The 12,379-nt window shown below is 38.0% G+C and overlaps 1 protein-coding gene across 1 annotated transcript in view; it reads left to right on the top strand.

The window, feature by feature from the left end:
- CNTLN (centlein) overlaps positions 1-10,086 on the top strand; it is a 262,849-nt gene extending 252,763 nt beyond the window's left edge. Inside the window, exon 24 of the mRNA XM_034987908.1 lies at positions 9,794-10,086. Coding sequence (XP_034843799.1) covers positions 9,794-9,895 — 102 coding nt within the window. The 3' untranslated portion in view covers positions 9,896-10,086. The remainder of the gene's footprint in view (positions 1-9,793) is intronic.
- Positions 10,087-12,379: the final 2,293 nt, after the last annotated feature.

Here is a 12,379-nt window from a genome sequence, read left to right as displayed (position 1 = left end):
ATGCCCCACACCTAGCCCAGCTCCTGGCACATCAAAGGAATTCAGTAATGACTGTGACGGGTTATATTTTTAAGCTTGAAATGCTAAAAATAAACTTCTGAATGAATTTTTTTAATGTTCAACTTGTAAGTATGACCCTTGAATCTGGAACTTCTGTCATCAGTTATGACCATAAAAATAATACGTCCACACGTGCACATCAATATTATTAAATTTCACGAAAACAACATTGACACCAGCCCTGATTTTTTTTTTTTTGACATACCTGTGTAGACGTGCATACACACATTCTGCATTATCAGGGTGTATACTTATTCTGTTTAGTTAGTGCAAAAAAATCCTATTGAAAATGGCGTTAGGCTGCTTAATGCTGCAGTTTGATGTAGTGCCTTTTTGTGCCGCTGAGCCTGGACTCCGGACTATGATTGCCTGGCAGTATTGATTTAATTGCCCGGGTTTATTTGTGGATTCCTAATTATTGACTGGAGGTAAATTTAATGGAGCGGACTTTATGAACACTGGGAAGCTCTGCTGTTGCTGTTCTACATAATGAACTGCATCATGGGCCTTTAGATCATTTTTCAAGCTAATTTTATTCCACTGTGACAGTACGAAAACATTTAGAAAGTCAAAGACTTTTTTTTATTACTGACGTAGGTGGTTTTGCTGATGTCTTTGAATTTTGTGAGAAAAAAATAGGGACTTCATTGGTTGCACTTGGATGTCACTTCGTAATTACACCCAAGAGAAAAATCTATAAAATAGAAAACATCTCTCTCATTTTTTATTTTAGCCTACTTTTCTTCTCTCTCAGTTCCAGCAATTATATTTGTCCTGAATTTTAGAAAAGGTTTTCTTTGTCCACCAATTTTGTGAGAGGCTAAGTGATGCTCGCAGGATCGTGTGGGTAGAAGTGTGTGTGTTCCTTCCTACGTCCGTTGAGTAAGACATACAGTTCTGTGTATCTGGGTTACACGATCGTCAAGCTGTGGAATAATTGAGCACATTTCTTTAAAAAATGAATTAATTCAATATTGATATTTGATTATTAAAATATTTGGAGACAAAATTGTCGGAAAACCTCTCTTTTACGTCCTCCCTCTGCGATGGGTGCTGTATGTAAGGGAATTCTCAGATCCTAGGAGTCAGTCTGGCCCCATGCTTTTAGCTTTGGTTTAAGGGTTAGGCCACAAAATTAGGCTTTGGTTTAAGGATCAGGCCACAAAATTAGGCTTTGGTTTAAGGACTAGGCCACACATACAAAATTTTCGTTGCAAAAAAATTTTTCTCTGCATTCATTGGATGAAAATTTGTATTAATAAAATATTTACCACAAAATAAAAAGCTGGCAGCATGGGACTCCAGTGTAAGAGGATAATACCTACTGCTGTTTTTAGCCAGATTCCCTGAGAACTAAAAGGTCTAAAACCTGAACTTTTCTGTATTTAATACAGAATGCAAGTATATGTCCTCATTCCTTAAGGTGGTCCTGATACTATTGGTAATTTTATACATTTAATCTTTATCTGCACCTAACCTTTATCCCACAGATTGAAATGTGTTCATAAATGGTTAAATTTCACTGAGAAGAGCCGGATAGAAGGCTAGGCCGAATTAATGAAAACTTGTGAGTTTTCATTAATTACACTAAATTTATGTAATTACATAAATTTACACTAAAAAAAAAATTCTAGGGGCACCTGGGTGGCTCAGTCTGTTGAGCGTCTGCCTTCAGCTCAGGTCATGATCCCAGGGTCCTGGGATCGAGCCCCACATCAGGCTCCCGGCTCCGCAGGAAGCCTGCTTCTCCCTCTCCCACTCCCCCTGCTTGTGTTCCCTCTCTTGCTGTCTCTCTCTCTCTGTCAAATAAATAAATAAAATCTTTTAAAAAAAATCTTTCTAATATCTACTGTCATTTTTTTATGGCACAGCTGCCTTTTAATTTCTTTGAATATTTTTACTTGGAGTAATTCCTCTTTTTACATTATTACATTTTTAAAAACATATAATTTATGGCAGAGACAAACAAGCAAGTTATGATTATAATAGGATGGGAGAACCCTTCAAAAATCAGTTTTTCTATGGTTTAGGGAGTAAGAGGAAAAAACAGAGATAGGAAAAGTAGGCTGGGACCAAACTGTGAAAGCTTTTGAGCAGGACAGAGATATGATCAGAGTTGTGCTTTAGAACAGAAACCTGAGATCAGCACACAGCAGGTTTGGAGGGAGAGAGACTGGGAGCAGGAAGATCGCCGAGGCAAAGGGCAATGAGGGCCTGCATGTGCCCTCGCCATAAAAAGAGAAAGAGTGAGATAGATATGATCCACGTTACAGTAATTGAATCAATAGCAGTAATGAGATGAGGTGAAGTCAGAAAGTAGAAGCCATAGATGGGTGAGTTTAATACCCTGCATAAAGGGATGATGATACCTTTAAGAGTTTGAGGGACCCAGAGACGTAGATCAGATTTGGTAGGGAGGAGATGTCAGTATGGAAGCCATAGAAAATTTAGTAGATGCATCCCATTAACAATATTCAGGGACTCACAAGTTTTCATTAATTCAGCCTAGCCTTCTATCCGGCTCTTCTCAGTGAAATTTAACCATTATGAACACATTTCAAACTCTTACAACTCAACAACAGAAAGCAAAGAAACTGATTTGAATAGAAATTTCTGTAAGAAGATAAACAAATAGCTAATAAGCAAATGAAAAGATGCTCAACCGCATTAACCATTAGGGAAATGCAAACCAAAAACCAAAATGAGATACTGCTTCACACCTAGTAGGACGGCTATAATGAAAAAGATAGACAATACCACGGGTTGGTGAGGATGTGGAGAAATTAGAACCCTCACCTCATACGTTGCTGCTGGGAATGTAAAATGATGACACTACTGTGAAACAGGCTGTCAGTTCTTCAAAAAGTTAAAGAGGGAGATTATATGACCCAGCAGTTTCATCCCCTAGGTAGATGCCCACAATAAATGAAAACACATGTCCAAAAAAAAACAAACCAAAACAAAACAAAAAAACCTCCTACGTGAATGTTCACAACGGCATTCTTCTTTTTTTTTTAATGGCATTCTTTTTTTTTTTTTAAAGATTTTATTTATTTATTTGACAGAGAGAGACACAGCGAGAGAGGGAACACAAGCAGGGGGAGTGAGAGAGGGAGAAGCAGGCTTCCCACTGAGCAGGGAGCCCGATGCGGGGCTCGATCCCAGGACCCCGAGATCATGACCTGAGCCGAAGGCAGTCGCTTAACGACTGAGCCACCCAGGCGCCCCTAACGGCCTTATTCTTAATACCTCAAAAGTGGAAGCAACCCAAAGGTACATCAGGTGATGAATAGAGTAACAAAATGTGGCATGCGCATACATGGACTGTTTATTATTCAGCCATAAAATGGAATGAAGGACTGATACGGAAGAACCTTGTGACTCTTACGCTACGTAAAAGAAGCCGTAGACAAAAGGCTACATATAATATGATTGCATTCATATGAAATGTCCAGAATGGGCAGATCTATAAGGACATAAAGTAGATTAGTGGTTGCCAGGGGGTGGGGAGGATGGGGAGATGGGGAAGGGGCTGCTAATGGGTACAGGGTTTCTTTTGAGCGTGAGGAAAATGTTCTGGAATGAGATAGTGGTGATGGTCTCATAGCCTTGTGAATACTAAAAACCAGTGAACTATATACTTTAAAATGGTGAACTTTGTGTTATGTGAACTGTATCTCCATTTAAAAAATGCTCTCCTTAGTACTGAAAGAGAGAAAAAAAAGAATACATTTAAAAGTAAATTCAGTAAATTTCTTGTATCACATGTGCTGTGTCCTCCACCATTAATTAGCAGAGATTGCCTTAAGTGCCTTTGAATTTGAATTTCTGTCTACTGGCCATACTTATGAATAAATGAGATAAATTATTTTGTTTCTTACTTAATTGGTTTCCTTTCAGTTGGCACAGAAGATGTACCCCTATGATACTCTGATCAATATTACCTTCCCATATATCCAAACTAGGAGTGGTTTATACTCTGCCCTCTAAGAGACAACTGTTTATTTGTTCTGCCCATTCTGACCCCCAAAATTAAAATTGTAATAGAGGTCATTTAGCTTTGTTTTCAGGCCCTAAAAACACCTGAAACAGTCCTTTTTAATTGGGACTTGAAAAGGCAATGAAGAGAATTAGTAGAGAGAAAACTGAACCTATGCCACGGAATCCATTAAAAAATCCTGTACTAGGGGCGCCTGGGTGGCTCAGTTGGTTAAGCAACTGCCTTCGGCTCAGGTCATGATCCCAGGGTCCCGGGATCGAGTCCCACATCGGGCTCCCTGCTCAGCAGGGAGTCTGCTTCTCCCTCTGACCCTCCTCCCTCTCATGCTCTCTGTCTCTCATTGTCTCTCTCGCAAATAAATAAAATCTTAAAAAAAAAAAAAAAATCCTGTACTAAGTGCCCACTACGTACCAGATGATGTTTCAGGTTTGGGCGTACATAAGTGAACCAAGGAGACAGAAATCACTGCCTTCATGGAGTTTACATTTTCGGGGGTGGAGGACAATAAACAAAGAGTTAAAATGTATCAACTGTGAAATTTATTAAACAATTAACTTGAACAGAATTATGGGTATATATATTAAAATATGTATACCTGTACAAAGCAAATAATGTGCACTTATAATACAATCTCGTTCTTTACTAGGATTTCTATAAAAACCTTGAGCCAGCAATGGCTGGAAAATGTGTCTTGATTTCATTTTGTTGTTGCCCTGTTCTTTGTTATTTGCTAATCCTTTTTTGAATTTCATTCAGTCCATTTTAGTCCACTTTTTGGAGATCATTTTCTTGCCTTGGGACCATATCAAAAATTCCTTCTGCCTTCAGCTGTTGCAAATTTAAAGTATGGAATTTAATCAGTGCTTTTTCTTTAGCTTTAAATATCCCTGTTCTTCTTAGTTGGTTCAGATCTTGCAAATGCTGAAATTTAAAATGGCTCTTTCCCCAGTGCCCTCTCTGCAAAATATGCTTACCTTCTACAGAATCCTTGCAATATGGCCATGAGAAGGGTTTTATAAATCTCCCTGGCTTTTGTAAATAGAGTCCCTTCTGGCCTGAAGGTTAACTAAAAGTTTCTCCTTAGAACTCTGAACACATCTCCTCTGTTGCACGTAGAACACATGCATGCACATGCGTGCATACTCACACACTCACCCTTGCTCACACACATAAACCCACACACTCAGCCACCCACACAGATTTCTCACACCCAGCTGAAATTGCAAGAGTTCAGAATTTTCCATTCAAAGCCTTCCTGGGATTTTTTTTTTTTTTTTAATTTAACAATGTTAAACCTTCTTTCGTGTTTCCAGGAAAAGCAGGTATGCTACATAAAATTTCACATCTTTCTTTTCAGTGTGACTCAAGCTAGATTAAAACCAGTTTGTGTTTTAAAAGCGGTATCTTCTTGGTAATAGTTTTCAAACCCCAAACAAGAATGAAAATGGTGAAAATGTTCCTTTGCCCCTTAGATTTAAAAAGTTACCCTTATTTCATTTTTTTTTCTTTTAACACAAAACTTTTCCATTTTTGATTGTTAAGAGCACATTCTAGTTAGTGCTCATGCTTTATGTTATCTGTATGTTTTATAGTCATGGACTTTAGGTTTTGTTATTTTTCCAGTGTCGCTCTCAAACATCTGCAACCATCACTCATATCTGACCTTTATACAGAAACACCTCTAAATGAAACCACAATTTGTAAGTGTGAGGGATAAATGTGAGATTGTGTCAGCAGCATACCAGTTCCTAAAGGCGAACATCTGTAGGTGTTTACATGTAAGATAAGCTGGAAGTCTGTGAAATCTGGGGAAATCTCTGCGGAAGAGAAATCACCTTTTGCGACAGGGACAGCCCGAATGACTAGGAAGACCTGCTTTAAGACGACACTGTGCACCAAGCAAAACTCAGGTGTTGTTCCAATGTCCTAGTTAAATTTCCATACCAAGGAATCTCACAAGGTATCAAGAGAACTGTTGAGAACTGATGTTCATTTGGTACTATAGGATTTTGCAGAACTCTCTTGAATCACAGTAGCTTAAATTATGTTCCATCAGTCTTCAAGTTAACTGTGATTTATAAGATTTAAGAATTAATAATAATCTGTCAGTGATAAAAGTAATTACTCTCAGTTGACTAAAATAGCCAGTGAACTCAAAATGCCATTCTTAGCCACTCTCAGAAAACAAGAATTTTCATTAATTCCTCCTAGACTAAGCAGAAGTTTTTATCTGTGCAGTCTATGGAAGAAGTTTGCCAAATAAGTGAATAGTGCAAACTTGGCAAGAGAGGCTATTTGTAAACCCAGGCTTGCTAGTACACTCATTATTTGAATACATATTGAGTCTACTCTATGAGTAAGGAACAATTTATAAAGTAGGAGGGACATGTGCTTACAATTTTTTGGTTAACAGATACTTTCAGTTATTATATTTGAAGTGTTTTGTGATTCTGACTTCTCTTTAGACTTCCTCTAAGTTTGTTTCAATGATTAATGATCTTATTACAAAATTACATTAATTTTATATTTTATAAAATTACAGTTGATCCTTATATAGTAAAAAAAAAAAAAAACAAACAACAACTTCTGAAAGGCCCCTTTGAGAACTGGCCTTATATTTCCCAGTAAACGACAAGTCATAAAAAGCATATACAGTGAGCACTGTGTTTAGAGGAAGAAATTCAGAACTGTTTTATAAAAAAGGAAATAGAACCATTAAAATAAACATCTCCAACCAACTTGTAAGATATATGAACTTTCATTTCATATTATATAAACAGAAAATAACATTCTTCTGACCTATTTGCAGGGCAGACAGACGTGCAAATACTGTGCATCATGATTAAAAGATTGATTGCTTTTTGAAATCCATATGTGTTAGCCTCCATACAAAGCTTAAAAGAAGCTTACAATCCAATAAAACAGGATTGACAAACAGTTGTGTTTAACTGTGGGGCTTTACGTTTTATTGGGAACCAGAGGAAGAGAATAAAGTGAGTTGTCAGTAGTAAATTAGTAAATGGACCTCTTGTTCCACCTTGGAGGCTTCCTGGAAGACAGATTCTTTGAGATAGATTTTTTTTAAAGGAAGTGAAATTTCCGAGGGCAATGATATGTTGAAAACTGTTCAGATCACAAGATAATAAGGCTTAGGTTTTAACTTGAAAATGTGATATGCAAATAAGATGATAAATGTCAGTACGTTGTGGCCTGGTGAAAGTACCGGGTGACATCATTACATAAGCAATTACAGAAGCGGCATGTGTTCCATGGACTGCTGGTCCAACACAATAAACAGACCATGAGAAAAGCACAGACAGATGAATTCAGAAACAGGATATTGCATTGCCCTCTTGGAGACACACAGTGCCTCTTCGTATCTTAAAGCCTCTGAGAAATCCTGAAATCAAGAAAGTTTTTAAAGTTTGGTTTGTTTCCCAAACTTATTTGGCCAGAGAACTCTTTTTTTCCTTGACCAGCTTTAGGAAATGACCTTGTGTTTATATCAGGAAGAAATGGGAGGTTATTCTCATCTTGTCTGCTTTTTTTCTTTTTAATAATTTTTTATTTTTTTTAATTTTTAAAAAGATTTTATTTATTTGTTTGACAGAGAGAGACACAGCGAGAGAGGGAACACAAGTAGGGGGAGTGGGAGAGGGAGAAGCAGGCTTCCCGCCGAGCAGGGAGCCCGATGCGGGGCTCCATCCCAGGACTCCGGAATCATGACCTGAGCTGAAGGCAGACACTTAATGACTGAGCCACCCAGGCACCCCTCTTTGATAACTTTTAAAGGTTTTATTTATTTATCTATTTGAGAGAGAGAGTGCATGTGGGAGCCCGGGGAGGGGGTGGGTGGAGCAGAGGAAGAGGGACAAGCAGGTTCGCCCCACGCAGGGCTCCATCCCACGACCCTGAGATCATGACTTGAGCCAGAATCGAGTCTTGAGGCTTAACCGACTGAGCCACTAAGGCACCCCTGTTTGTCTGCTTTTTGGTAGGAATGCATATGATACTGATAGCCATGGCCAACATAAAAGAAAGTTGCCTGATAGTTTTGTTAATGTTTTTTTGTATATGCATTTCTTTAACATCTAATATTAATGCCCTGAGAATTTAAATTACCTAATTTATAAGACTGACAGTTTTGCCAAATATAATCCTTTTCTGCATCCCAGAAGGTCAATCTGTCAAAGTAAGGATTTGCTTTTAGTATCCTTATCTTGCAGTAGGAAGTCTAACATTCTTCTTCCTTGATTCTAAGATGCATTTCCCCCACATTTTCGTATTTCTGACATTGGAATGCCAACACAGTATGTATATATTTAATGTGGTAGGGTTTTTTGTTTCCCCCAGAAAAAACTGTTTTTAAGTGAATGTGTGTATCTTCTATTCAAGAGTGTCTTCAGAACTGAAGAAATGTGATATTTTGGTATCTTATGCTTTCTTCAGTGGTAAGTTTCAAGGAAGACAGTGTGTGAAGCTCCTGGCAGAGACTTAGGCTGCCCAAAGGAGAAGGCGGTTTGTTGTAAAACTAAGAAAGAAGTTAAATTAGAATCTTAGAAACTTTGGGATCTGAGGCAAATGCTATGGACCAGCTTTGTTCTCTGCTTCTTTCATGGGCTACGTAATCTTTGCTGTTTTCCCCCATTCATATTCAGAAAAGAGCCATCCTGTTCGGTGTAGCTAATTATAATCACCCTAGCTGAGCACAGCTGGGCAACTCCTCCCGAGGGCATAAGTCTTTGCTCAGGTACTGATGGGTGACATTACCAGTGGTCATCCTAGCACAAAAAAGGGCCCGATGCCACTTCCCCGTAGGAAAGGGGCCTGGGCCTGACAAGCATCCCCAACTAACGTATTCAGGGAAACAAAAATAGTCTTTCCCTGGCGAATCCAAAGGACAACTCCAAGAAGTGACGTAATGAACTTCTTAATTATAGAAACCTCTTCTGTGAGACTAGAGAGCTGGACAGGAGATGGAAGCAAGTTGGCGGAGCTGTGCAAGTAATCGGAGAACAGTTTAGATTTTCCCCTACTTACAGCGCACACACGCATTGTACGAGTTGGAGTTCTCCAGGAAGCCCAGGGAAGCAGAGGGAACAATGAAATTTTACCAGAAAAGTTATATAAATTATGAAATTTAAAAATGTACTCTACATTTCATAAACTCAGCAGTTTGCAACATGTGTATTACACTTTGATATGCCGAACAAACTTTTCTATAACAACTTAATCAATGGGTATACTTTTGCCATTTTTTCCCCTCTGAAATTTTACCCCACAACTCTCGAGGTGTTTGGCTCCAACACAGGCAAGTATATTGATAGTTCTCTCTCATTCTTTGATGAGTGATGAGCATACAGTACGACTTCTGTGGGCCTGTGGGCCCTGGAGATGGCCGTAACCTGCTATTGATCAGCTGATTGAAGACAAATGGCTTAGCTTCTTGTATTGCAGATTACATCATTAACATGGTCAGTAAACCATGAATTGTTCAATAAGGCGTTTATCTTTTTTCATTTTACTTCTGCTCTTTTATCATTTTTATTCTAAAAGACAAAATTACTGCCACTATCCAGTAAGATCAGCTGAAAAGATACCCAGTAGGGTACCATGATGGGTGCAAAGTTGCAGGTGGCTGAGTTCTAATGGTTTAATGATATTTAGTGTATGTTTCTGAGCTAGAGAAAATATAGAGTTTTGATCATCTTTTTTTCTGTGTTTCTCTTCCAGCTTCCTTTTGCCTCCTATTTACTAGAAGCAGTACTGGAGAAAATAAATGAAAGAAAGAAACTAGTTGAAGGATATTTCACAATTATGAAAGATATTAGATGATATTACGAAGAAGAACTTTTTTTCCAAAAGTGAAAACTTTTTGTGCGATGTGACTGGAAAACGTGCATTACCATCCTGATACAGTATCTGCTCCAACTATCAATAGTCAGGTTTGATACCAAAATAAGAAGTCTCTGAAACTAATTATTTGCTGAACAAGTGAAACTAATTAAGTACATAGCCATTTAAAAGGAAATAGTGTAGCATTTGATTGTTGAATACAAATATTGCCACAAATCAATGCAAACTTAAAAATGATTTTCCTTCCAGTGCACTCGAAGAAATTAGAACAAGCTTGGCCACACAAATTGGTCTGAATATAAGAAGAAAAAGGGGTAAACTGAGGGTTTAATGTTATAAGTTTTATAAAGAAACTAGACTGTTGATGTAAAACTGCTATAAAAGGCCTTAAATCATCCAATGAAGAGCACATTTGTATTGTAAACAAATATAAAATGTGAAGCATCATTATCTTAAGGATGAGCATTTAATGAAATAAATTGGTCCAATTATATCTGTTCTCAGTATACTGGACAATATAGGAGATACTGTATTTTCCTAGAACTATGTGGCAAAAATAAAAACATTTTCTCCTTTTCTCCCTTTCTTTTTTTAAATTCACAAGACTTGGTGTGCTCCTCTAAATTAGCAAGGGACCACAAGCCCAGTGTGTAAAATTGGATCTAGCATAACTTCTACTGTGGTCAACTAATTAAAGTTAATTTCTTAAATTGAAAGTTAAATTCTTAACAATGATGTCATCTTTTTTAGATTTCCACATATTCTCACCCCCATTTCACCTCTTACTATGTTCCTGCCACATGTGACCTTTTTGGAAAAGGTTCCTCTAATTCACCAGACTTCTGCCTGCCTCCAGCTTTACTCTTGCTATTCTTTTTTCTAGAATACTCTGTACTCAGCTTATCTCATGACTGGCTCATCATGACTTTTCTCATCATTCAGGATCACCTTACCTGTTCCCAGAGACACATCCCCTGGCCATCCTACTATTTAATTTCCTTTATTTCCTTTATCACAGAAAATTATCTATTTTACCTGTCCACTTATTTATCTTCTTGTTAATTTCTCCCCCCCAGCCCCTTTTAGGATATAGGTCCCCTGAGGTTAAGGCAGTGGTTGGCAAATTATGGCCCACAAGCCAAATCTGGACTGCTGCCTGTTTTTGTGTGGCCCACAAGCTAGGAATAATTTTTACATTATCAAATGGTTTAAAACAAAAAGAATATATTTTGTAGCATGTGAAAGTTATATGAAATTCAAATTTTAGTGTCCATCAATAAAATTTTATTGGAACACAGTGATGCTCATTTATTTATGTATTGTTTATGGCTGCTTTCAAGCTACAGTAGTGCAGGTGAGTATGTGGCCCAGACCATATGTGGTGCTGGGGTCACTTGGCACTCCTTTTGGCAAGGTACAAGTCACAATGACACAGTTATAACTTGACAGCATTTCAAATGCCACAAATATTGCACTACTGTGCTTTAAAAAAAAAAAAAAATACCAGTGCATACCCATCATGTCAGAATAAGAGAAAAATGACCTTCCAATACCATACTTTTTAGGGCACAGTGGAATGTGGACTATCTTGCTGTTGAACTAGACGGCAAAGCATTGTGCTAATTATACAAAGACATTAGACCTGTGCTAAAGGAATGCCCTGTCTATTGACATTACCAAATATTATGAATACTCATAACAGTATTCCCAACTCAGAAGAAGACGATGGTAGGAAAAAAATCATAAAATTTGAAATGTACTATCTCATCACAGCAGAATTTTGTTACAAAGATAAAAATGTGACTGCACAGTATTACTCTGATACCAAAACCAAATAAGGACAGTGAAAAGAAAGAAAACATGGTAGGCTGAAACATGGCCTCCAAAGATGTCTACCTCCTAATTCCTGAAACCTGTGAATTTGTTACCTTTTATGGCAAAAAAGGACTTTGTAATGTGATTAAATTAAGGATCTTGAGTGGGAAGATTATCCCGGATTCTCTGTTTGGGCCTGATGTCTTCCAAGAAGGAGGCAAGAGAGTCAGTCAGAAGAGATCAGTGTTACCACAGAAGCAGAGGGACAGAGAAATGTGACGGTGCTACCCCAACAGCTTTCAGTGTAGAGGAAAGGGGCCAGGAGCCAAAGACTGTAAGCAGTCCCTGGACACCGGAAAAGGCAAGAAGATGGATTCTCCCCCACAGAGCCTCCAGGGAAAAAAACAGCTTTGTTGACACCTTCGCTTTAGCCTAGTGAAACTGATTTTGCACATCCATGACTGTAAGAGAATACATTTTTGCCTTTTTGAGTTGCTAAGTTTGTGGTAATTGGTGACTGCAGCAATAGAAAACTAATGCAGTTTTCTAAAATTCTGTTTAGAATTGCTTTATTGATACTTATGAGGGACATTGGTCCGAAGATACAAAATCAAGGCTGATTCCATATTCAAAAACCAATGTAAGACA

Source organism: Mirounga leonina, unplaced genomic scaffold (genome assembly GCF_011800145.1).
Source record: "Mirounga leonina isolate KUSES-001 unplaced genomic scaffold, KU_Mleo_1.0 Mir_447, whole genome shotgun sequence".
In the NCBI taxonomy this organism is placed as follows: Eukaryota; Metazoa; Chordata; class Mammalia; order Carnivora; family Phocidae; genus Mirounga; species Mirounga leonina.
The sequence above is the reverse complement of the archived record's forward strand: the minus strand, read 5'-3'. Positions and strand labels throughout refer to the sequence as shown.